Here is a 24,667-nt window from a genome sequence, read left to right on the forward strand (position 1 = left end):
TCTATTTCAAGCCCTTTGTGAGTGAGTTGCTGCGGTAACGAAGAGCCCCTGTTAGAAATGTCCCTGCTGAGTTGCCGTACTGCGGCTCTCCCAGGCAGCCCCGCTCGCTTGTTTCCTCTCAGCGATGAATTGCGCTGGTTTAATGTAGGGGTAAACATGTCCGTAATGGGAGGTGGTACGAGGGGGTTTTATTTTAACACAGTCCTGTCGCTGGCCCGCTCTTTAGCCGCTCACCGCCCCGCACCGGTCGAAAAGGTGAGAAAACAAGCGTGAGCTCCAAAACACGCAATAATTAACCATGTTAGTAATTAGAAGCAGTGGCAGGGTTGTTCAGGGTGTAGCTGCGCTTCCGCACAGGCGGTGGCTTATTTTGATCAACGACATGACAACCAAGCTAACATTTAACAGTTATGCTCGTGTGCTTGTGTGCGAGTCTCCGTGGTTAGAAATCTCTAAAACGCGAGCAGTGGTCTCCAAAACACTGAATCAGAAAAGTGGGCAGTGCAGAGGAAAGTGGCGTCGCTGTGTGGTGCCTGTTACTGCATCGGACGGACAGAGCGGTCAAGCTTGATCGGCACTGCAGTCAAACAGGTTTACAGAGAAATCTTTGAGACAGGAGTTCATTCACAGGCTGCTCTGTTTGTCTTTACTGCTACCAAAATCCGCCTACATGTGTTATATAGTTGGAAACCTGTTGCAGATTGATAGTTGGGTCTTACCAATATAGGAAAGGTTTTTAATTTTGAAAAACAAAAAAACAATGGGTAAATTTTGTAAATGAAAGTAAAGGGTTAGAAGGGAACAAATGAAGCCATTATCAAAAAGCTGTCACCAAGAGTTGTAACTTTATCATGGGTTATGTTATGTAATGCCCAGTTCCACTGTGTGTTTGAGCTGTAGGGAGGAAACTGCCTGGCACTTTATCAGATATCATAAATGCTTGTATCTTGCTTGCTTGCTGGGTTATACAGTGTGCATAGCAGTGTACAGATTCCAGATGTCTTCCGGTAGATGATCAGGTGACCCTGAGCCATCCCTTAGTTGCAATAGGGTAAGGTGATGGAGGCTTCTCGTGATGCACTGTTTCTTCTTCTTCTTCTTCTTCTTTTCACTTTCCCTGTGTTTATATCTCCCTTTACTTTTAACCCTTAGTTATTATTAATATCTGGCTCTCCTTCACAGTGTCTTTTGTCCTGTTTCCCACTCCCCACCCCAAGCTGTCTTGGCAGATGGCTGCCCTTCCCAGAGTCTGGTTCTTCTTGAGGTTTATTTTTGTTGAAAGGGAGTTTTTCCTTGCTACTTTTGCTTGCTCATAGGAGGGTTGTCTGATTGTTGGGGATTTCTCTCTATTAGTGTAGTAGAACTTAATTGAACAGTGTAAGACTAACAAATATTACTCTCATTGAACCACACACTCACTCTGAAACATCTGGAAGTTTGCTTCCGCCACTGAAAAAAAGTATTTTGCCATCTGTAAGTCCAAATCTTTGGTAATTATCTAAAATTTTAAATTTTTGGTATCTCAAACCTTTTCCTTAGTAAGTTATACGTATTAGAAAATAACTTGAAATTTCAAGTCATTAAGGCTAATACTTGAGAAAATAACCCCAAAATTTTGACTTATGGATGGTAACACATGCTTGTTTTTCAGTATACAAACAGGTTTTAACACTTGACATATTGTCTAATCCTGTAGTGTTATGTTTTCATATGCTGTGTGACACAAACACACTGGGCTGTCAAGTGAGATAAATCAGCTTGATGTGTGAATATTAGCAGCCTGGACTGTTACTTTAATATTTATTTTTGGCCTTTTAGGTTCAGAAGCTGCAATGTATGTGTCCAGTGGAAGTCCGTGGTGTGTTCACTCTGGATGTGCGTCGCAGAGATGCTGTTATTGCATTGGCTGTGTTTTTGGTGGAATCTGGCTTACAGGTGGGTGGATGTCAGTAAAAAGCTGAGCAGTTTTCATTTCGCTTCAAGCTGTTCTGGTAATACAGTGGATTTAAGATTTCATAGTTTAGTTCATTAGATAGTGAAGTATTGGCATTGCATATTGACACAATACTAATTTTCTATTTTCCTAACTGCTTATCAAACTCTGTTTCACAGGTATAGCAATGGTAATATTGTATTAGAACTATTAGTCCACGTTTGCTCCTGTGCTCTCCTCTGACTACATGTATCCCTGTGATAAGCTTATTCTCATAATCTGATTAATCTGGCGATTAGACATGCAGTTAGCCGTGTAAGCCTCTAACCTCATCACACTTAGACACAGTTGGGAAAGCTTCCCTTCTGTTTGACAGCATAGTGCTGGATGCCTTACTTTTATTTTTAAAGCTGTGATACACTTTCTTTGACCCAGATTTTCTTGTGTGAGATAACCTCGTTGTTTTGATCCGTCAGTGCTTGTCAGGCATGCAAAAGTCCTGATTTTATGCTGCAGAGTGCAGTTGTTTGTGGTGTGTAATGATTTGTTTTACTCCTGCAGCACAAAGACATACTTGTTTCTTACTTGCTGAGCCTACTGAGAGGGCTGCCACGGGTCCAATGGATCGAGGAAAGCTCAGGAAAGAAAGGAAAGGGTAAGAAGAATCCTCTTATAGTGAAGCTTTTAGTTTTACAATAGACTCCTTTTACTTGTGGCAGTAGAATTTCTAGCAATTCTTATTAATTAATTGTACTGTGTTGAGATATATTACACTAGACAGATGGGTTCATTTATACTTGAATTGCATATTGTGAACTGCTGTTTCTGTTCAGCATAACGCTCTGTTGCTCTAATTTTGATGTTTACATTTTTGGCAAATCTGCTTATCATTATTTCTTTTCTTTTGTTCAACCTTATGAGGCATTCAATTCAACTGTGTCTGTGTAACTTTCTGCTCCTCAGAATTTCTCCCCGTAGCAGACAACTTCAGCTTCTGTCTAGTGACTCTTCTGTCAGATGTGGCTCAGAAGGATCCAGACTCAAGACAAGAGGTCTGTTTAAAAAGTGGTGATAAATCGTTATATTATTCACAGGGTTGGGGTGCATTGCATTTAAGTGCTAACTCACTGTTTTTGCACTGTTTTCACTATAGATCTTGAACACTATAATGGAGGTCATGCAGGCGTTACAGGATATGTGCCAAACACCGGATAATCATGACAAAGGTATAGATAGAAATGCAACAAACATTCTGACTTTAGCTTTTAAAACAAAAAAAGAACCTTAACGCTGCTCTTTTTTGTCTGCAGTCTTCCTGTGCAAGTATATTGTTCCCAGCCTGCTTGGCATGACTCGGGCATTTGGCCGCTACAGCCACACAGATGAAGCTCTGTTATCCAAGTTGTTCCCCAAAGATTCTCCGCAGGCACGATGCGTTACAGAGGAAACAGAGGGTGTACGGCGCAGATCCTTCAATGACTTTCGTTCTATTCTGCCGTCCTCACTTCTTACAGTGTGCCAGAGTGATACTCTGCGCAGACGCACCGGGACCAACCTAGATTCATCTGCACAGGTCGGTACATGTTGCCGGATTCCAGACGTGTTTTGCTTGTTCAGGATAATTAGGGGACAATCCAGAGCAATCATAGTTTTATTTGCTTTGTTAATTCATATTATTCAGTGATAATGGTGGTATGTTTCGTTACCCATTAAAGTTGTGTAATGTGCTTTCAAACAGATCAGTACAGATCCAGGAGGCCACTCACCCTGCTCTCCTACAACTCCTAGTCCACATTACTTGGAAGGTAAAACTGAAGAAACAGAAGTTACTTTAAAAATATTTGTGTCTTAGTTTTTAGTTTAGTCTGGCAATTCAGCTCAGCTTATTATTATCAGCTGTCAACATTATGTAACAACTGGGCACTTTTTTTTAGGTTTGTTAGGGTGAACTGCAATATCCCCCATATTGTAACTTTGTAATAAGCCAGACTATAAAAACATTGTAACTGTAGTTAGCCTTTTTTTGTTTGGGTTCATGCCGAGTTTTATAGCTGCTACGTTATGCCAGATTGGCCTTTAATTGCTTTATGCCTGAAGTAGTATTTCCAATCCTGTATTACTCTATAATTTTGGAAATGCCAATTCATTCGTTGTTTGTGGTCAGATTAAGAGTTTTGTAACATTTGCTGTATTTCCACAGATTTCCTGTTAACTATGTTGCATTCCAAACTCAGGGAATGTGTTTTTTGTAAACTGTCTGGGACAGACTCAAAAAGTGTTTTATTTCAGTAATTCTACACTTATAATCTGCAGTATTACAAGCCATAATCTGTTACACAGAAAGGTTTAATTGTTGCTATGGAATGTAGATTCAGTAGAATAATGTGCAACAAAAAAACCCTTATTTTCCAAAGTGAACTAATTCTATATTATTGAAATAGTACCCACTGAGATCTAATGGAAACAGTCATATTTCATCCTACTTGTTTTTGTTAATAATTCTTCTGCTCCCACTGATTTCAGGTGCCTATTTTCCAGACAGCAACACAGTCGACCCTGACTACTATTTCTCTACAGTCAGCTCCAGTTTCTCGGTATCTCCACTCTTCCTGGGGGAAGGAGAAAATGAGGTGGAGGTGCCTGTGGATCTGCTCCGACAGCTCCTTGCCATGGTGCAGTAGCCTACTACCCGTACACCGCTTACAACCCTTTAAATCTTTTACTTTTGCTTCTTATCCAGTATATGTATCTTGAGCCTTTACAGTAGTTGTGTGCAATGTTGGCTTGCAGGTGAAGAAGTTTGTGTCCGAGTCCTTTTTGAAAACTCTGGATGCCACAATGACAGAAGTCATAGAGGTAAGCATATGACCGCTGTCGGTGCAGAATTGTAAATGGTAAATTCAAAGTTAGACACAGGATCTTATCAGTTAAGTAATCTGTTCTGTCAATGTCTCCTCTGTTTGTTGTTAAGTGTAATCCTGGAATCAACCTCTATTACAAAACCTTCAGTGACCCTCTCTATGTGTGTGTGTTCAAAATGCTGCGGGACACACTATATTACATGAAAGGTAAAACAACAAAGAGAGCGTATTTATTATGCATTGACAGCAGGCAGCCCTGCCGTTGCTATTGTTCTGTTTGCCAGCCAATTTTGTGCTGAACACTATTTTACAAATACTCATTCTCTCTTTATGTTTTTAAAGCTCTGCAGCCAACGTTTGTGCGGGAAGTGCACGATTTTGTACTGGAACAGTTTAGCAGCAGTCAGTCGGAGCTGCAGAGGGTTCTTCATGACACTGGAGGGCTGCCAGGGGAACAAAGCCCCCTCAAGCTTCGTTGCCAAGCCAACGCTGCATGCGTGGACCTTATGGTGTGGGCCGTTAAAGATGAGCAAGGTAATGGATTGCAGCAGAAAGTGAACAGTGTGTATTCAGACATCATAATCAGAGGGATCTGGATGTGTTTGCTGGTGCTGATGCTGTTATATTTTTTTTCTTCAGGAGCTGAGAATTTGTGTACCAAACTGTCAGAGAAACTGCAGTCAAAAACCTCCAGTAAAGTCATCATTGCTCATATGCCTCTGCTCATCTGTTGCCTACAGGTATAATAATATTAATACAAATGTAGAAAAGTACAGTGTTACAGAAGGTTCTGGACATTTTGTTTCTGTGCTGGGCATTGGTTTAATGGTTTTATGACTGTCTTCTACTTCATTTCAGGGCCTGGGTCGCCTGTGTGAAAGGTTTCCAGTAGTTGCTCACTCTGCCACAACCTCTCTCAAGGATTTCCTGGTGGTTCCTTCTCCTGTTCTTATAAAACTCTACAAGTACCACAGCCAGTACAACACAGGTGCTTACTGTGTAAAATGGTTTCTTCAAATCCACGTCTGAGCTAAGACTCAAAACTCCTATCCTCATAAGAATTTTGCTCTAAAAACACCATGAAGCATAATTAGGATTTTTTTTCACAGCAAATATATATAGTTTAATTTAAAGAGCATAGTCTCTACCAAGTCTTCACACAGAAAGGACGTTTTCTAAGTTGAACACGGGTTAATAGCACCAAAGTTTCCTATGACTGTGCTGCGGTAAACCTGCAACTTCTGCGTGAAAGTACAGTGAAATTAATATTTCAATTGCCACTTTGAAAACAGCATCCAGCACACATCTATCTTATTCAAAGAACAGCACAGTTGGTGCAAAGATCAATGAGTCATATTGCTAAGAGCACAATGACAAATATGCATCAATAACAATGTCATTGTTAACAGCGCCTGTCGTGCCTAGACATGTTCATTGATGAGTGGCTACAGACTCAGAACAGTTGTAAATGTAATTCAGGGTATAGATTTTTGCCTGACCACAGAGTGCTGTGTTTTTATAGACAAGTCATTTAATTTATAAATTACAAAATGCGCTCTTTAGATTTTACACTTGGCTTGGTTTTACATAGTGTTATAACTTGTATTCTGTTTGCGCTAATATTTATGTGTTTGTGCTGCTGATACACTTCTTTCAGGCACAGGAGAAATTAGGATAAATGTGACCAATGAGCACTCTCAGTCCACCTTCAACTTACTGTCAAACAGGAAAGACCAGCCTTCCATGTACGAACAGCTCAGAGATATTTCCATTGACAACATCTGCAGGTTGGATACAAACACACCTAGCACTGCTCCTCTGAGATTTAAAAAATAATTCAACTGTTTTTTTTTTAACTTTCTGTTTTTACATTTTTGTCCTTTTCTCTCTCAGATGTCTGAAAGCTGGTTTGACAATGGACAATGTCATAGTCGAGGCTTTCTTGGCTAGTCTTTCAAACCGTCTATACATTTCACAGGAGAATGACAAGTGAGCAACATTTCTAGTAAAAACAAAATACTTTAGGCTTTAGAATCACCCAAGTGATATCCAAGTCCTTGACACAGATACCCTGATGAACTGCTTTAAAAATAAATAATCTAATTTCTTCCAGGGATGCCCATCTAATTCCAGATCACACCATTCGAGCACTTGGCCACATTGCAGTAGCTCTGAGAGACACTCCGAAAGTCATGGAGCACATTCTTCAGATCCTTCAGCAAAAGTTCTGCCAGCCTCCTTCACAGCTGGATGTGCTCATCATAGACCAGCTTGGCTGTATGGTCATTACAGGAAATGTATGTAGACATTGCAGAGAAACTTGCTCCCAATTTTTAGATGTCTTCATGGTGGACAGGGCATATAGGGAAAGGAGTAAATAATTATCTAACAAATTAAACCATAGGTGAACTGCTTGCCCTAACAAAATCTATGTTCCCTAACAATACTGCTAGCTTCTGGTAATTGCTATTGCTTAAATATACCAAAAGTATAAATACTAACAAAAGTAACCCTTTTTGTGCTGCTACGCCAACCCACGACAGCGGTGGTGTTGGACATGTTTTTGGTTGGTATGTCTATCCTGATGTCATCCTGTCCTTCATATTTATACCTCAGGAACGCTTTGAGGGAATTCCTTTAAGATTGGCACAAACCTTACACTTGGACTAAACATAAGACTGACAACTCAGGAATTCATATACTAATTATCACAAAATATCAAATCAATGTCTGTCAGGATAAAATGATTAAGCTGTAAATATTTCTACATAAAAGATCAAAGATTGTTTTGCAGCTTTATAATATTCAACTTTTGACACTTTACTTGGCTTTATTCAACACCACAGACAGAAAAGGAGATTGTGACCATACTTATTATTTGATGGGCTACTGAGCTGTTTACATAATATTTGGTCCCACGCTCTTAAATGCCTACAAAATGTGTAGTACATATAAACTCATCAGCCCGTTCATTAGGTTCACCATGCTAGTACCAGGTTAGTCCCCCTTTTACCTTCAAAACTGCCTTTAATTATTTGTGGCAAAGATACAAGAAGGTGCTTAAAACATTACTCAGAGATTTTGACCCATTAAAAGATTAGTTGGCTGCACATCTATGATACAAGCCATCACCACCACCAGTCTGACTGAAGGATCTGAAGCTTTCATTTTGTTTGTGCCATATTCTGATCACATCATCCAAATATCACAACAGAAACTGAGACTCCTTAGATCAGGAAACATTTTTCTAGTCTTCTGGTATCCAACTTTAGTTAGCCTGTGCCAATTATAGCCTCAGTGTCCTCTTTGTGACTGACAGAAATGGCACCTTGTGCGGTCTTCTACTGTTTTAGCTCACCTACTTCAAGGTTTAATGTGCTGGTTTAATGTCTCCAGCATACGTTGGTTGGTGAAGAGTGGTTATTTGAATTACTGTTGCCTTCCTGTCAGCTCAAAATAGTCCGGCCATTCCCCTTTGACCACAGGCATGAATAAAACATTTTCACCCAGAGCAATGCTGCTCACTGGATATATTCTCCCCCCCCCCCCCCCAACCATTCTCGATAAACCCTAGAGGTGGCTGTGTGGGGAAAATCCCAGTAGATCAGAAGTTTCTGAAACAAGATCAGTCTGTCTGGCGCTAACAACCTTTTCATGTTTGAATCACTTAAATCACCTTTCTGATGCTCAGTCAACAGGCCATCTTGACAGTGTCTACATGCTTAAGTTAACTGAATTCCTGGCATGTGATTGGCTGACTAGATATTTATGTTATCAGGAAGTTGAACAAGTATACCTAATGAAGTGGCGATTGAGGTTACCCTGATGTAAACTGCAGCTTGATTTGGTGGTAGAGGAATACAGAGGCGTTAATTCGAGCTCCTTTTGCTGAAGATGCTGACACATCGTAATTATTGTAAACTTGTCAGCTGGTGTTTATTTCTTCAGTGCACTTAAGCTTTAAGAAAGGATTCCAAGATTACTAATGACACTCCACTGGAGTGTAACCAGGTGCTCTGGAAAAAGCCCGCCCTCATTCTGACAAACAACATTTTAAAAAAAAGTACTGAAAATAGATCTCACCAAAAATGCCCAACTGATATAGATCTTTTGCATTTTATTACCACTAATGTTTATTGTTGAGGAAATTGTAACTTTTGTAAGCAGCACCGTGTTATCTTGTCATTCTCCCACTATTAAAAACTGGTTCTTACATTCCAGCTTTTAACCATGTCTTTATTTGTCTCTTTGTTTGTAGCAATACATCTACCAGGAGGTGTGGAATCTGTTCCAGCAGATCAGTGTGAAAGCAAGTTCAGTGGTCTACTCAGCCACCAAAGACTACAGAGATCATGGCTACAGGTCAGCATCTGCTCTCACATTTTTCAACGAGTGACCAGCGGCTGCAACAGTGTTTAAAAATTCTTCTTCTTTGTTCTTACAGTTCTAGACTTCTATGTTATACTTCTGCCTGATTAGTTATTACAGGCTTGTTTATCTTGGTTACATTTATGGCTATATGTACTGCAGCTGTGTTGAACTTTTTCCTCCATCTGTGCTGTTGTTTCCCCATCAAGGCACTGCTCTCTGGCAGTGATAAATGCACTTGCCAACATTGCAGCCAACCTGCAGGGGGAGCAGCTTGTGGACGAACTGTTGGTGAACCTTTTAGAACTGTTTGTTCAACTGGGCCTTGAAGGAAAGAGAGCCAGCGAGAGGGCCTCTGACAAGGGCCCCGCACTAAAGGTACGTGGTTCCTGACATAAACATCCAAACACCACAGGAAATTGGTAACAGCCACATTGATGGCATGCTAATAGCTCTCTCTATCACCCTAGGCATCAAGTAGTGCTGGAAATCTTGGAGTCCTCATTCCAGTCATTGCTGTGGTGAGTAGCCGTTATAGGGGGTTTCCTTTTAACGGCTCTTTTTGTAAGTGTTAAAATACCCATACGTAGGTTAGCTGAGGTAGCTACATCAATGTTTGAGTTCTTGCAAGGGAATACAAAGTGTTAGTCAGTTAGGTTTTAACTGTATGAACAAATATTTACCAAGTCAGTTGCAGTACAGACATCGGTGTTATAGTTCAATGCTGAATGCTACTGCTTTAAGCCCCCCCAAACATTATGCGCCTACTGTAATATTATAATACAATCTATTCAGTTTGTATTTTTTTAGTGTGTATATATAGACCTCCACTTGTGTGCTAGTTAGTACTTTCCATTAATAGTAATAGTTTTAGGTCTTAACATATTAAATATTTAAATAGTAAAGTTGAAATTTTCTTTTTTAGAGCACCCCCCCTTTTGTTAAAAAAAAAAGTAATTTTACAAGATTAAGCTTTATTCACAGAATTGACTGTTTCACTTCAGCCTTAGAGTAAGAACATTTTCATAATTCTGTTTTCTGAGCACGCTTCTACATTAGTGTCATTGCAGAAGATAAAACGTTAACAGACTGATAAGAATTTATTGAGTTATTCAGAGACACTCTGTGCTTTGAATTATATAAGGGAGAACTTTAAATGTTCAGCTAGAGGCTATACTCGCATGAAAAATTCTTTACTTGATGTCAACTTCTAGAATCAACCAAATCTAGTCGGTCATTCTAAGCAGGCTTGTCATGAATAGTTTAGCTGTGCAACACAACTTTTTGTTTAGCTCTGGGAGGGATTGGCCACCCGGCCCATGAACACAAGGCAGTTCGTGCGGTGCTCGTAGATCAGGAAGAGGAAGGGGTGATCGATGACGAAGCGAATCTGAGAGGAGAGCGGCATGAAGCCCACCTGAGTCAGAGCAGCAGCTTCTGTTCCCTCTTCGTTCACAGTGATGATTCCTTGGTGCTTCAGCTACAGAGAGAAATCAGAATCTGTACATTACTTTGAAAGGAAGTATTGCGTGCTGTTAATAAGATGTCCAAGTGACTGAATGGATCACAGATCAAGATTATTTGTCAGCGATTTAGTGTTGCTCACCCAGTTCATGGAAACTCTTTCAGAGGTCATGCCAGAGAAATCGGCAGTCTCCTCAAACATGCCAGTGAGGCCCATCTTCTTCATGTTTTCAATCAAGTCATAGTTTTGCTCCAGTTTAAACCGAGGTAGCACAATCTCACGTGTCCTGAAGGGGACATAGAAGTTTGTCATAGTTGAATCGTTTTAAATCGCAACAATATCTGAACTTTTTTTCCCACTTTTCCACATAAACCAGTAGCTTTAAAAGATCCTCTACTGAAAAACATTATTGAATGTCTCAGCTGCTGACCTGTTTGTCATGTTTTTGAGCCACTTATTGACAACCGTGGGAGAGATTTCCTGCTCCAAAGACCTCATGCCAGTGAGCTTCCTTGGCAAGGCGATGAGCATGCTGATGTTTCCTGTGTATGGGAGCTGAAAAAAGGAAATTTGATCTTTTTGTGGTGCTGTTTACGCGTCCCTGTTTGGGAGAACATTTTTGTTAAAGATTGGCCACCCACCTGTAGGATATCACAGTCTAAATCGTGATCGGCAGCAGCTAGATAGTTCCCCTTGTTTGTCATCATTGGCACACGTACATTTGTTTTTTCATTAACTCTGAAGTTGCGATAGTGAGTCATTTCTTTAGGGAATTTTTGCTCCCAAGTTCCTGTTTAGTCAAACAAATCAAGTCAAATAGCCATGTTGAAATCATAGGGGTCTTTTGAAAGCATGTCATATTTTTTTTTCTCACCTTTGAAGTACAGGTAGTTGAGTAGCATCAGCACCATATTTGGGTCCACACTCTTCAGTGGTTCCCGAATCAGCCCTTTGGTCAGCTTTTGTATGCGTTGGTTTGCCTTAGCCAGAAATGCAGGGTCTCTGAAGTCCACTGACTGAGGCTCTGCAAAATAGTAATTCTTTGTCTCTGCACGGAAAGTATCTTTCACAGAGATGCTGTTCTTGACGTAGACGTCATTTACAGAGCGCAATGTGTAGCCAAAGTTCCTCCTGAAGAGCCTGTGTGTCAGCTTCCTGAATAGCTTGTGCACCGTTGTGTTGTCATAGTGATGACTGGCGTTGACAAACTCAGCGAATCCCAGAACTTTGTAGATCTGATCATGGGTTTCAGATCTCGCTCCTAAAGACATCATCCCCATGGCAATGGAGATCCCAGCGGGTGCTAGCAGGATGTTGTCAGTTTGGTTGACGTTGTTTCGAAGACTTCGATAGAGGTTAAAGCCAAAGCGGCCATTCACCATGTTGAGGCGCTGAAGGCGAGAACGACCGTGGAACAGTCGCAGAAGTCTGGCACGCCGAATCTTTGGGTCAGAGGGTTCGGCAAAGATGTCAATGTCGGGGGCTGGTGTGGCGATCTCATCGACCTCATCCCCTTCACTGAAAGACATGCTTAGAGTCATCATCTAAACATTTAAAAGTAGAATAATAAGTAACTGTTTATTGTGGTTTGTTCATGTGTCCCATAGGTGATGTGTATACACAGTTACATCATCAACACTACCAAGAAAAATATCACAAGTGTACAAGTGTTTATGTTGTAAACTAACTTCAGTTAATATACACTTTAAGTATTTTTACAAAAACATATTTAAACAATCCACCCTAGTAAAAAAAAAAAATCACTAATTCTTACATGTAGTCATCACTGCCTGCTGCTAGGATCTTATCGAAATCAATATAATCTTCATCCTCAAAGCCATCAAATAGGTCATTAGTGACAGTGTTTTCCTTGTGGTACTCCAAGGGTAGGGACTCTATGTCCACTGTGCCATCTGCTTCGAAGCCTCTGGGGTCGGGTTTGGGGTCACTGAAGTGAGAGCTGAGATCTTTGATTCCAGCCCGAGATGGACTAGCCAGCAGACAGACTGCTGAGATGAGAGTGATGACCCACATCCTAATGGCTGAGGCAGAGGAAATGCATATTTAGCACGACCACTTTAAATAGATTTGATTCAATTAGATGCTGAAAAATCTGTAGATGTGAAATAATTTGCTTGCTGTTGAAAAATTTAACCTAGTTTTTTAATGATAACAGCAGTTTGTCTATAATAACGGTAATGTCTTACCTTTACCGAGTCGTGGTGTAAAGTCTTCTGTTGCTTCTGTTTGTAGGACTAAGAGCAAAGAATTGAATACACCACTGAACTTTGATGTGGGCTTCTCTTGAACAAATAAACCAGATCAAACAGACCAAAACGTCCTGTGACTGACTCAAACCTTTAACTCTTCACCATTCTGCTCACTTGTTAAGAATATATTTTACTAACAGTTAAATCTCCTGTAGTTCAGTAACACATTGTTTGCAGCTGTTAATTTATTTGTAAGCCTTACACTTTTTTAGTATGCATAATATCCAGTGTGTAATAACCTTTTGTACTCAAAGGAAGTACCAGTATTTTGGGGGATTTTTTTTATATTCACTTTTTGCATAAAATTATTGATTTAAGCGATAATTGCTCTAAATCAATCATTGTTATCTGTCTTGTCTGGCTTTTTTGACTCATAGTTGACCAGGAGGCTTCCACCAATCAAAGAGGCCAAGCCCCGCCTCCAGAAGCTGTTTAGGGACTTCTGGTTGTACTCAGTGGTCATGGGTTTTGCTGTGGAAGGATCAGGTAAGCAAAGAATTAAGTAATTTTCATATGCTAAGCTCATATGTTAAGCTCCTCCCATGATGAGGCTCCTTGCCTTGTTCAGCACTGATGTTTTGGAATCTCAAGGCATCTGTAGCTTTCATTTATAAAACATAGATCATGTAGTTGTTGGTTTAGACTTAAACAAGCACAATTACAAGAAATATAATAATCATGAAGATTTTATACCAAAAATATAAAGATAGATCAATTGTCACAAACTTAATTTAATTTTAAGATTCACCATAAACATAAGATTCATAGGTCTGTGTCAGTGTCTAACCAGAAGTACTAGGAGGTGCTTCTGCAGTAGCCAGGGGTATGTGGAGTGAAGAACTGAGTAGAATTTAACAAGATCTAGAAGGGAAAGGTAATAGATGCATAGTCAGTAGTACATTGTAGTCAGAAGTTATTAAAAGAAATACATTAACAGTTATAAATTAGAATGAAATTGCTGGCTTACAGTAAAATTATTAAACATGATTGTGTATAATTTCCTTAGAGATTAATAAAGTATTCTGATTCTGAAAACAAAGTTGTTGCACAAACTTTGAGGATAAATCAGTGAAACTGATCAGTAATAGATGTTAAATTAAGTAAAATTCTAAAAATAAAAGAAACGTTCCAAATTCTGTTCAAAATGGATTCAGCTTATTTTTTTTTTTGTCCCGGTACATCTGCCACAGCTGTGTTGATATGTGGAATGAAAAAGGCTCACAGCAGCAAACCAACATGTTTCTGTATTTCTTGAAATATATTTTGTCTTTTTAGGGCTTTGGCCAGAGGAGTGGTATGAAGGTGTGTGTGAGATTGCTACCAAGTCTCCTCTTCTCACCTTCCCCAGTGGAGAACCTCTGCGGTCTGAGCTACAGTACAACTCGGCTCTGAAAAACGACACAGTCACCCCGGTACAGTGTTCAAAATAGTTTTGATTATTTTTTTTTAATTAAAGGAATACCAGAATGAATCTTTAGGTGTTCAAATCTTTTTTTCCTCCAGGCGGAGTTGAGTGAACTGCGGGCAACCATCAGCAATCTCCTTGACCCACCTCCTGAAGGGTCTGCCCTCATTAACAAGCTAGACTTTGCCATGTCCACATACCTGCTCTCCGTCTACCGATTAGAATACATGAGGTCAGCTCTATTGGCATGAGCTTAATTTCCTTATCTTTTCTCACTTTGATTGCTTAAGCGAGGTCAAAATGTGCAAAAATATAATTTCGTCCTGTTATCTCTCTCAGGATGCTGCGATCCAATGATCCTGATAGGTTCCAGGTCATGTTTCGATACTTTGAAGACAAAGCCATCCAGAAAGACAAATCTGGTGAGAGCTTTGTGCCCGAATCAATTTAATCATCCTGTTGTCTTTTTAATATATGGAACCCATTTTCTCAGTTTTCCTTTTTTGCAGGCATGATGCAGTGCATCATTTGTGTTGGCGACAAGGTATTTGATGTTTTCCTTCAGATGATGGCTGAGAAGGTAGGGGGTATTTAAATAGTAAAATATGTGGAGCTTGCAACATTTAATTAAGTTCAGATTTTAAAAAATCATTTTGTTTCTAATGTTTTCAGGCAAAGACCAAAGAACACGAAGAAGAATTAGAGCGTCATGCCCAATTCTTGTTGGTGAACTTTAATCATACCCACAAGAGGATCCGCAGAGTAGCAGACAAATACCTCTCTGGTTTGGCTGAGACGTGAGTAGAAATCATTTAGTTACCTTGTCTGCTTTTTTCTCGCTTATCATTTTTTCTAAGTATTTTTACATCCTTCTTTCTGAACCAGATTCCCTCATCTACTCTGGAGCGGTCGTGTGTTAAAGACCATGTTGGACATTTTGCAGACACTCTCTCTGTCACTAAGTGCTGTGAGTATGAGGAGAGGGTTGATGTGATAGACAGAGTGCCAGGTTCTCTGTTTGAGTGCCTGGTTCTCGGTCCCTGTACCGATAACATAATGCAGAGTCAGCAAGTCGGTGTGCTGTGGTCGAATAAAAGAGGTTTTAAGTTAGATCTCATGGAAGTGTTTAAATAGATGCAAATATAGACTTCATGTGAACAAAATGTATTCTCCTTTACTTTAGGACATTCATAAGGACCAGCCATACTATGACATTCCCGACACCCCATACAGGATCACTGTTCCTGACACATACGAAGCCAGAGAGGTGAGTTTGGGCTGTTATTACACTTCTGACCACTAGAGGACAGCACAGTATGGGCTTCAACAATAGTAGGGAGAGAGTTCTTTTTTATCATATCAAGTGTAAACTGTATTTTAATGGTGGACTGAGGTTTGGGCTCTTAAAAAAATGTAGAAGTTAAATAAACAAGTGGCATTTGGTTTGTGCTAGAATTTATTTTACTCAGTGAATGTCCGCCACTCTTTTTGCCATCAGAAGAAAGATGCCCAATGAATTTACTTTACCAAATGAACCATCCCGGCCTTGCCGTATCGGTCTATTTGATTCACCTTTTGTTTATTTTTGTTTATTTTATTTTATTTTCACTTGCTACACACGGGACAGACAGACTGGGGGAAAGAAAAGGGAGAAAGAAAGAGAGGTAGGGAAAGAAAAACAGCGGGGAAGAGGAACGGTGATGAAGGGCAAAAAAACAAAAACCAACAAAACAAACAGACAAAAAATACACATATCAATCACCTGGATCACCTGTTGAGAAAGAAAAAAGAGAAAACAAGCAAAGAAAAAGAGAGCAATATAATAAACAACATCATTGCAATGATCTATGTGAATATAACAGTAAATACTAAATATTGAATATTATTGCCACTCTTGTTCTTAATAAAGTAGCACTATGCCTTTATTTCCCAACTCCTTTTAGAGCATAGTAAAAGACTTTGCTGCTCGCTGTGGTGAGATCCTGAAAGAAGCAATGAAATGGGCTCCTTCGGTCACAAAGTCCCACCTACAGGTTAGTTTCTTTTAAGTTTTTATTTAATAGATGGCCACTATTAATTTATTTTAAGCAAGCAATTAACTTTTACCTCTGCATTTTGAAAAGGAGTGTTTACTTTGAGTAAACAAGGCATAAGTGACTGTAAATGATTCTTGTCATATCTGCTATTTCGATTTTTCTTGCAGGAGTATCTGAACAAGCATCAGATCTGGGTGTCAGGACTGTCACAGCACACTGGCCTTGCAATGGCCACAGAGAGCATACTTCACTTTGCAGGCTACAACAGACAGAGTACTACACTAGGCGTGAGTCACAGATACACTTACAGCCACGGCTTCACACAAATCCTTCTGATCACCGCAGTTATCATACTGTAAATATTGGATTTAACCCCCAACTAAATGTCAAGATAAATGTAGACAAAATGAACCAAACTGATGGTGAGATAGAATCTACTGCATTTTAGCAATTCTGCAGAAAGATAACATTCACTAAACCAATACGGTATTTTTTTTAACATATAGTTTAGATGCAAATTAGTGCAAAGACACAGTTCTACCAAAGATATGTGTAGTCAGAATTCTTAGAGCACAGTAGATGACAGGAGAAAGAGCATTTTAGTAACACACTGTACTTGGAGCAAACTGCAAACTAAGAATGTTTAATTCTAAATGGCCTCCCAGGTTTGTTGATTGAATGCTCATTAACAGCTGTCCAACATAAAGTGCTTTTTAACATGCCATGTGCAATTTAGCAGCTTTGCCAAAGACGTCGGCTTTTTGTTTGTATTCAGAAAAAGGTCCTTGTTGATTTTTTTTGTTGTGCACATATAGCTTGTGTGTTTTATTTAGTTGCTTTTTAAACAATTTGTAGATGTCTATGTTCATGTGTGCATGCTTACTAGTCTGTGTGACATTATTTTGCTTGCTAGGCATTTCTTATATTTTCTTTGGGCCTGCATTCTGCTATATCTGTCTTTTCATTTGCTTCATTTGTTGTATTTTGTCTTTATTAAACTGCACCGAACTACCTACCTGGTTGCTTGGCCTGTGTACGGATTTGCTGGTTACCTGGTTACTTACCTGCAATGGACTGGTGGGTTGGTTGGCTGGCTGGCTGGTTGCCCATTTGGCTTACTGGTTATGCCGGTACTGTCCTCCACCATGTGCCCAACCATAGGCTGCTTTCCCTCAGGTTGGTCTGATCACTAAATACAGAGAAAAAGGCCTCAGGCATGACACCCTCAGTATATCCAAGTGTGACATTAAAGCTGTCGCTCATGCTTCCATAGTTTCCATGCAGTTATTTGGCAGTTACATTGTGTTTTTTTTCCCCCCTTCAGACCACCCAGCTGACAGAGAGACCAGCATGTGTGAAAAAAGACTACTCCAACTTCATGGCGTCACTCAATCTGCGAAACCGGTACACAGGAGAGGTAAACTATACTGGGAATATTTAAAAGCACAGCTACTCCTATTCTCTTCTGCTCTCTGATGCTATCTCCTGTCTTTTTTATGTACTGTCTAGGTGGCTGGTATGATCCAGTTCTCAGAGGCGACTCACAGCCAGTCGGATCTCAACAAGTTGATGATCCATCAGATGACCAGTGCTCTAGATAAAAAAGACCCCGAGGCCTTCACCCAGGCCATGTTCAAGATGGCTGCCCTCCTTATAACTACCAAAAGTAAGCAGCTCTGCTTCTCTTAAATCACGCCTGTTATTTATTTATTCATTTAATTATTATATAAAGTTCACTTTTCATTAGTAATTTTCTTGTTTTTATGTCTGGCTTTCAGACTGCGATCCACTGCTCTTGCACCATCTTTGTTGGTCTCCTCTGAAGATGTTTACAGAACATGGCATGGAAACTGCCATTGCCTGCTGGGAATGGCTACTGGCTGCGCACAATGGGGTGGAAGTGCCAGTATGTGTCACTTCTCTTAAAATCGTTTAAATAATTACATGAATGCATGTTTAGTTTAAGTTGATTATCTTTAATGTTTCTTTTTAGTTCATGCGTGAAATGGCAGGAGCTTGGCAGATGACAGTAGAGCTGAAAATGGGTTTATTCTTGGAGGCTAAGGTCGAGGCTGGCCCTCTGGCTGTCTCAGAGGAGAGTCAACCTACACCCTGTGCTCCTGATGTCGTGCCTCACTTCCTCTGGATAGAGGTCAGTTATACAGAATAATATTGTGTTGTTTGCTGTTTAATGTTCATTTTTAAAAGTAATGTGGCCATCTAGCTGCTTTTGAACTGTTTCTTTGCTGAATGTTTTTCATCACTTGTCCTGACTTTTAATGGATAGATATCTAATTAAAGACGGTGCTGAGTGAGTCCAGCATATTGTAGGTCAATACTGATCAGTTTTTAAATCTATTTTAATATGCTACATCTGGAAGAGTCGATCAGCCCAAGAATTTTGGATCTCATCACCTACAAAGCTTATTTGTTTCTACAAACTGGTAAAGGTTGGAGACATAAACATTTTCTTTTTCTTTCTTTCTTCAAGTTTCTGGTGCAGAGGTTCGAGATAGCCAAGTACTCCAGTGCTGACCAAGTGGAGATTTTCACCGCCATTTTACAGCGATCTCTGTCTTTGAATGTAGGAGGATCCAAAAGCAGCATAAACAAACATATTGCTGCCATTGGACCAAGATTCAGGTGTTTACTTTGAAATACTGTGGCAATCATAGTATTTGTTTACAAATACAACTGTTATACAATTGCGAGTATAAATAGACAATTGTAATCTACAATCTGTATAGTTTTCATATTTTTAACTACATGTATAACCTATTCATAGCCTGTACATAGCTTGTACACTCACTACGGCTATAGCCTGTACATACTTATAGTTATAGTATACTCAGAACACACCTTCATACCGTGTACGTTGTAACATACCTATAATAGATCTATATTCTGTATTAAATCTATATTATTGCTAAAACACTTTCTGGATGGATGCAAACTGCATTTCGTTGGCTTGTACTTGTAACATGTGCAATAACAATGAAGTTGAATTCTATTCTATTTTATTCTATTCTAATCTATCAGCAGCATCGCCATATGCATAATCCTAAACTGTTGCTTTATTTCAGGCTGTTGACTCTTGGTCTTAATCTTCTGCATGCTGATGTGGTGACAAATGCTACCATCAGGAACGTACTGCGAGAAAAAATCTATTCCACAGCTTTTGATTACTTCAGGTAATTAAACTAGTTTTATTTGCGATAAAGAAAACTCTGTTTAGTGTCTTTAAAGCTGTTTAATGACTTATTTTTATGTTTGTTTCTGTGTAGTGTTGCTCCCAGATTTCCAACTCAAACAGATAAAAGGCTGAGAGAAGACATCAGTATAATGATCAAGTTTTATGCCAGCCTGCAGTCTGACAAGAAATATCTGACTGCCAACCAGCTGGTTCCTCCAGGTATAACTTCAGTAATTATTAATGAATTACTATTTTGTACAGCCATTGTCATCACTCTGTGATGTTATACTGATGCTTTGAACAGAAAAAAACAGTCACAGGATTTCAGTCATCAGTATTATTTTCTTAAAGTTTATGTTTTGATGTTTAGATCTGGGCCTGATGGTATTTATTGTTACACAGATCCCCAAGACATGTCTGTGAACAGCCTGTCTGTAGTGGCAGTGACAGACAGCCGAAGCAGTCTCGACGTAGCAGTGGGTCAGAGGCAGCAGGTCGCTCAGGGATGGATCAACACATACCCTCTGTCCTCAGGGATGTCCACCATATCCAAGAAATCAGGTAAAACACGCAGTGTGTTAAAATTATATATGCAGTGACTTCTTTTTCACCACTCTTTCTTTATACATTTCAGGACTGTCTAAAAAAAGCAATAGAGGCACCCAGCTGCACAAGTATTACATGAAACGCAGGACTCTTCTTCTGGCTTTACTGGTATTTCAACAAGTATTATTATTCACAAATATGTGGCAATAAAGTGAAGCGCATGCTTTAGTATATTTTTCTTTTTATGAATAGATAGTTGCAAGTTGACCTATTATGCTTTTTCTGTTACAGTGCTGCATGATTATATTAAACATGAATAAAATGTAAAAATCCTGAAGTCAGAGTATATACAAGTATTCTCTATGAGCCATAAGCTCAGGTTTTAGACTTTTTTTTCTACTCTTGGTTCTGCATGATGTCACTGACAGCGGGTAGCCTTAATATGGTCAGTTCAGGCACAGCAGTTCCACTTGTCTGCTCTTCAAACTCTCTGACTGGGCAGCCAGTAAGAAGTAGTTGACTTGCAGGGAGAGTGGCTTGAACATTGAGGAACTTGTTTCAGGGAGACAATAAACTTGAATGACATAAATAAGGGTTAAATTGAACTGGAAATCATTCAAGTGGAGTTCAATAATAACAAATGTAAATAAGCATAATAGGTCATCTTTTTAATTTGGGCTTCTACTTTAGCTACTTTATGTTTCACAATCTTCATAATGCAAATTACATGAAATCCAACTGATCTAAACTTGTATGTTTCTTTCCAGGCCAGTGAGGTTGAGCGGCTGACAATATGGTACAATCCCTTATCCACTCAAGAGCTTGCCATTACTACAGAACAGTCAGTGGAGACAAGTATTGCTAACTGGAGATCCAGATACATCAGTCTGACGGAGAAACAGTGGAAGGACAACGTCAATCTAGCGTGGAGCATAGCACCCTACCTTGCCCTCCAGCTGCCTGCCAGGTACACAGAACATCAAAGTGCTTTGCATCCTGTTTCATAAATGTAATACATTCTGTCTAATTTGAAAATTTGAAAAACTTGAATGCTTGTGTTCAACAGAAAACAGTTAAAGTAAAAAGCATAAATTAAAAAAAAAATCTTGTTTTAAATTCTGAAATAATAAAATAATGTTTGGTGTATCCACCATCCTTCCTCTGCACATGTCCAAACCATCTCAGCATCGCCTTTCTGACTTTGTCTCTAAAATGCTTAAACTGAGCCGTCCCTCTGAGAGACTCATTTTTAGTCTTGTCCATCTTGGTCTCCCACTGAAAATGTTAACATCACATGTTCACCTTGGCTTTCTGTATTTTTGTCAGTGCCATCGTTTCCAAACCGTACATGATGGCAGTTTTCACTAACAGTTTTTTTTTTTTTTTTGTAAATTCTTCCCTTTCATTCTTGCACTTCTTGCTGTCGCAAGTCACCTCTGACACTCATCTTCACCATTGCTAAATTAAAAATCTAGTTATTGGTAATTAAATATCAAAATATGAATAAAACATCAAGGGAAAAAAACTCATTGGCCATGAAACTGCTTTAAAATAACATGAGACAGCAACAGATGGCTGACTTTGGCTTGTTTAGCAACTTAAATAATTTTGTTGTTGAAATAAGGTAAGTGTCATGTGTCATTTATGGATAGACATAAGCCATTTATTGATTTTTATTTATTTATTTTGTTTCAGGTTCAAAAACACAGAGGCTATTGTCTCTGAGGTGACTCGTTTAGTGCGAATGGATCCAGCTGCTGTGTGTGACGTTCCTGAGGCAGTCAAGGTGAGATCTACCACCTGTCTTCACAAACCACCAGGTGGATTGTGACAATTGTCTGTTTGGTTTAATTCATGATGCTTTTATTTTAGTGTCGCGCAAACATCATGTGTGCAAGAACAAACTTAGAGTGAATGGTTTAAAGTACTGTAACTCAGCTGGTTTTCAGTAAAGGCTTAAACCTCCAGAACAAAGTACCACTGACACAGTAACTGTCATCATGAAACTAACACATTTTATGAACAAACTAAAAAGTTTTTGTTTGTCACTTAGTGTTTTTTTTTAAGTGGCTATAGTGTCACATGAGAAATTGTGTTATTGAGTAATCGTTTTCCCTCCAGCCCTCTTCAGTCCTTTGTGTTTAGTTTTGCGTGATTGAACTCTTAATGAGTCTTGTACCTGTTTAAAGAAGGAGCAGTGGAGGAAAAACACAGCTTTCCCCAATGACCACTGTGATTTTGCAGATAATGCTCTTTGGCAGATCATACTTGTTTATTCCAGTTAATTTAGTAACTAATAAACACAGTTTCCTCTGGTGGCTAGTTAGCACACAATCAGGGCTGATTCTGTGATACATTATATGGGACCTATCATAGTAATCCACCTTTGGGTGGATTCAATTTTAATACTTTTTGATGTTTTTCTGCAGTTTCTGGTGACATGGCACACAATTGATGCTGATTCTCCAGAGCTGAGTCATATCCTGTGCTGGGCTCCAGCAGATCCACCAACTGGACTATCCTACTTCTCGTCCATGTACCCTCCTCATCCCCTCACAGCCCAGTATGGGGTCAAAGTGCTCCGCTCCTTTCCTCCCGTGTGTAGAGATATACAATTATTTTCATTTTTTTCACATGGGTGTAAAGATGAACCCAGCTGTTACAGTTAATTCAAGAAAAGTTAAGATTTGACTACCAGAAATGGATAAAGTGTTGAAATGAGCAGCGACAGGAAATTCATAACTGTTAACTAGATGGTTAAAAAGTGAGTGGATAGTTAGCCATAAATCTCATGGGACTGGTTTAACAGTTGAAAATAACATCTGATACTGTCGGCAAACAATTAAACTTGAAAACAGTTAATACGGTCGGATAAACAGTTAAAATAAGTTATTAAAGTGTGGGATAACAGTGTAGGTTAACCATAGAAATTATAGGAGAGAGACAGGGCCTTCAAATAACAATTCCACATCTGCAAACATGGTGGTAGAAGTTGAACTTCCAGTGGAAAACAGTACATTTAAATGGAGGATGAACAAATGTATAGCTAGTTGATCATGTAAGTTAATTGTATGGATCAATGATTCCCAAACCGTGGGGTGAGGTCTCCTGGTGGGACAAATTAATAAGAGAAATTCAGGAAGAAATTACAAGTATGTAGATTTATAAACATTTATTCATTTATTTATATAAAAAGTGAATAAAAATTGTTTTTTGGGTAATAGGAGGTTGTTTGTGATATTACTCTCACCTAAATTTACTGCTCTTTCATTGAGGTTCGTGAAATGTGTGACCCACCTCCCTGTGGCAGGTGGGTCACACATTAGCCATAACACTTTGCAGATAACTCGGTTGCATTAGCAATTTATAGCCAACCGCCTGTGTTCCTTTTTAAGGAAACACATCACTTTCTGTTGTATTTTGATTAGAGTGAAGATTAAGATTGGGTGGGCCCCATGGGGTTTTCTGGATTTAAGTGGGCCACGGCTCGACTTTGGTAATGGCTGCTATAGATCGACAAATGATGTTATCAGTTTGAAAAAACCTCAAGAATAACAGTTTAAATACAGTAGCTACAGTTACAATTGAGTAGTGGTGGGCTAATGGTTGTCCAGATGCAGTTTACAGAAAATTTATAGTTTTATTTTATTTCTAATGTTGATATTAAAGAAGATTTATATGCATGATAGACGGTTTTTAGGTTATCTGATGAAAAAGGGTTGGGAAAGTACCTTCATTTCCCCTTACAAATTTCCTTTCCTTTAAACATGATTAGAAATGACGTTTGAGTGAAGTTTACTGTAATAAGCTAAATTGTTGGTGTAGTGTTAATTACTTTTTGTTTTTATTCTCTTTTTAGGATGCCATTTTGTTTTACATTCCTCAAATTGTACAAGCTCTTCGTTATGACAAGGTAATTATCATATTTTCTGAGTCAGCAAATACATTCAGAGCCCTCGTAACATGAATAAATGATCGAATTTCCCTGTTTGCATCCTGGTGCAGATGGGTTATGTGAGAGAGTACATCCTGTGGGCTGCTCAGAAGTCTCAGCTGCTGGCTCACCAGTTCATCTGGAACATGAAGACGAACATATACCTGGATGAGGAAGGAAACCAAAAAGATCGTGAGATGCTCACCTTCATTATTTCTTCACTATGCCACACTCACACTAAAAAAAGCAGTGGGTCTAGAACATGTGCAATGACCAATAATCTTGTTGCCTTTTGAAATGGACCAGACCACATCTGTGACCACTCACAGTCTGATGTTTTCTCCAAAGCATCTTGGTGCCTCAAGATGGCGATAAAACATTAATAAAGACGGTCTTCTGTCAGTTTGGGTCAACTTGGAAATCACATGCAATCTCTTTATGAGAATACAGTGGTTACCCATGTTACATCTTCAGAAACCACAAATCTTTTGCTATCGTATTAACTACAGAACCTCGCAGATTGCTGCAGGATTATGATTTAACTGCAAAATGACATAAATGCATAGCCTTTCTTTTATATAGGATTATAACCAGAATACAACCAGTTGGCATGGAAGTTATTTGCAAACCTTCACCGGTTTGTCTGGAGGTTGGGC

At 39.2% G+C, this 24,667-nt stretch overlaps 2 protein-coding genes across 4 annotated transcripts in view; one reads left to right on the forward strand and one right to left on the reverse strand.

Annotated features, from left to right (window-relative positions):
- Window positions 1-43: 43 nt before the first annotated feature.
- Window positions 44-24,667, forward strand: part of pi4kab (phosphatidylinositol 4-kinase, catalytic, alpha b) — a 29,691-nt gene continuing 5,067 nt past the window's right edge. Inside the window, exons 1-45 of one of the 3 annotated variants that reach the window (XM_085426038.1) lie at window positions 135-255; window positions 972-1,051; window positions 1,819-1,935; window positions 2,495-2,588; window positions 2,897-2,985; window positions 3,087-3,159; window positions 3,244-3,506; window positions 3,672-3,738; window positions 4,457-4,605; window positions 4,724-4,789; window positions 4,905-5,001; window positions 5,137-5,328; window positions 5,434-5,534; window positions 5,653-5,782; window positions 6,452-6,581; window positions 6,688-6,783; window positions 6,908-7,091; window positions 9,053-9,156; window positions 9,372-9,540; window positions 9,633-9,683; window positions 13,275-13,383; window positions 14,173-14,309; window positions 14,401-14,534; window positions 14,642-14,724; window positions 14,812-14,882; window positions 14,975-15,099; window positions 15,188-15,269; window positions 15,486-15,569; window positions 16,246-16,335; window positions 16,506-16,625; window positions 17,500-17,514; window positions 17,663-17,755; window positions 17,848-18,004; window positions 18,117-18,244; window positions 18,332-18,490; window positions 18,830-18,981; window positions 19,422-19,529; window positions 19,623-19,750; window positions 19,934-20,092; window positions 20,166-20,245; window positions 20,845-21,044; window positions 21,773-21,863; window positions 22,507-22,674; window positions 23,937-23,990; window positions 24,083-24,203. In XM_085426038.1, coding sequence (XP_085282164.1) covers window positions 1,837-1,935; window positions 2,495-2,588; window positions 2,897-2,985; window positions 3,087-3,159; window positions 3,244-3,506; window positions 3,672-3,738; window positions 4,457-4,605; window positions 4,724-4,789; window positions 4,905-5,001; window positions 5,137-5,328; window positions 5,434-5,534; window positions 5,653-5,782; window positions 6,452-6,581; window positions 6,688-6,783; window positions 6,908-7,091; window positions 9,053-9,156; window positions 9,372-9,540; window positions 9,633-9,683; window positions 13,275-13,383; window positions 14,173-14,309; window positions 14,401-14,534; window positions 14,642-14,724; window positions 14,812-14,882; window positions 14,975-15,099; window positions 15,188-15,269; window positions 15,486-15,569; window positions 16,246-16,335; window positions 16,506-16,625; window positions 17,500-17,514; window positions 17,663-17,755; window positions 17,848-18,004; window positions 18,117-18,244; window positions 18,332-18,490; window positions 18,830-18,981; window positions 19,422-19,529; window positions 19,623-19,750; window positions 19,934-20,092; window positions 20,166-20,245; window positions 20,845-21,044; window positions 21,773-21,863; window positions 22,507-22,674; window positions 23,937-23,990; window positions 24,083-24,203 — 5,002 coding nt within the window. In that variant the 5' untranslated portion in view covers window positions 135-255; window positions 972-1,051; window positions 1,819-1,836. Of the gene's footprint in view, window positions 256-971; window positions 1,052-1,818; window positions 1,936-2,494; window positions 2,589-2,896; window positions 2,986-3,086; window positions 3,160-3,243; window positions 3,507-3,671; window positions 3,739-4,456; window positions 4,606-4,723; window positions 4,790-4,904; window positions 5,002-5,136; window positions 5,329-5,433; window positions 5,535-5,652; window positions 5,783-6,451; window positions 6,582-6,687; window positions 6,784-6,907; window positions 7,092-9,052; window positions 9,157-9,371; window positions 9,541-9,632; window positions 9,684-13,274; window positions 13,384-14,172; window positions 14,310-14,400; window positions 14,535-14,641; window positions 14,725-14,811; window positions 14,883-14,974; window positions 15,100-15,187; window positions 15,270-15,485; window positions 15,570-16,245; window positions 16,336-16,505; window positions 16,626-17,499; window positions 17,515-17,662; window positions 17,756-17,847; window positions 18,005-18,116; window positions 18,245-18,331; window positions 18,491-18,829; window positions 18,982-19,421; window positions 19,530-19,622; window positions 19,751-19,933; window positions 20,093-20,165; window positions 20,246-20,844; window positions 21,045-21,772; window positions 21,864-22,506; window positions 22,675-23,936; window positions 23,991-24,082; window positions 24,204-24,667 lie in introns of all 3 variants that reach the window. The other 2 variants (XM_085426036.1, XM_085426037.1) reach the window with 2 other exon arrangements.
- serpind1 (serpin peptidase inhibitor, clade D (heparin cofactor), member 1) lies at window positions 10,121-12,896 on the reverse strand. The gene is made up of 7 exons (XM_085426040.1): window positions 12,835-12,896; window positions 12,402-12,669; window positions 11,502-12,145; window positions 11,269-11,417; window positions 11,058-11,182; window positions 10,769-10,913; window positions 10,121-10,642 (listed from the first exon to the last, which is right to left on the reverse strand). The coding sequence occupies exons 2-7, from the start codon at window positions 12,659-12,661 to the stop codon at window positions 10,451-10,453; spliced, it is 1,515 nt and encodes a 504-aa protein (XP_085282166.1). The 5' UTR covers window positions 12,662-12,669; window positions 12,835-12,896; the 3' UTR covers window positions 10,121-10,450.

This window comes from Rhamphochromis longiceps, linkage group LG12, assembly GCF_057381845.1.
Source record: "Rhamphochromis longiceps isolate RC_006_pf linkage group LG12, R_longiceps_female_GT1.1, whole genome shotgun sequence".
Taxonomy (NCBI): domain Eukaryota; kingdom Metazoa; phylum Chordata; class Actinopteri; order Cichliformes; family Cichlidae; genus Rhamphochromis; species Rhamphochromis longiceps.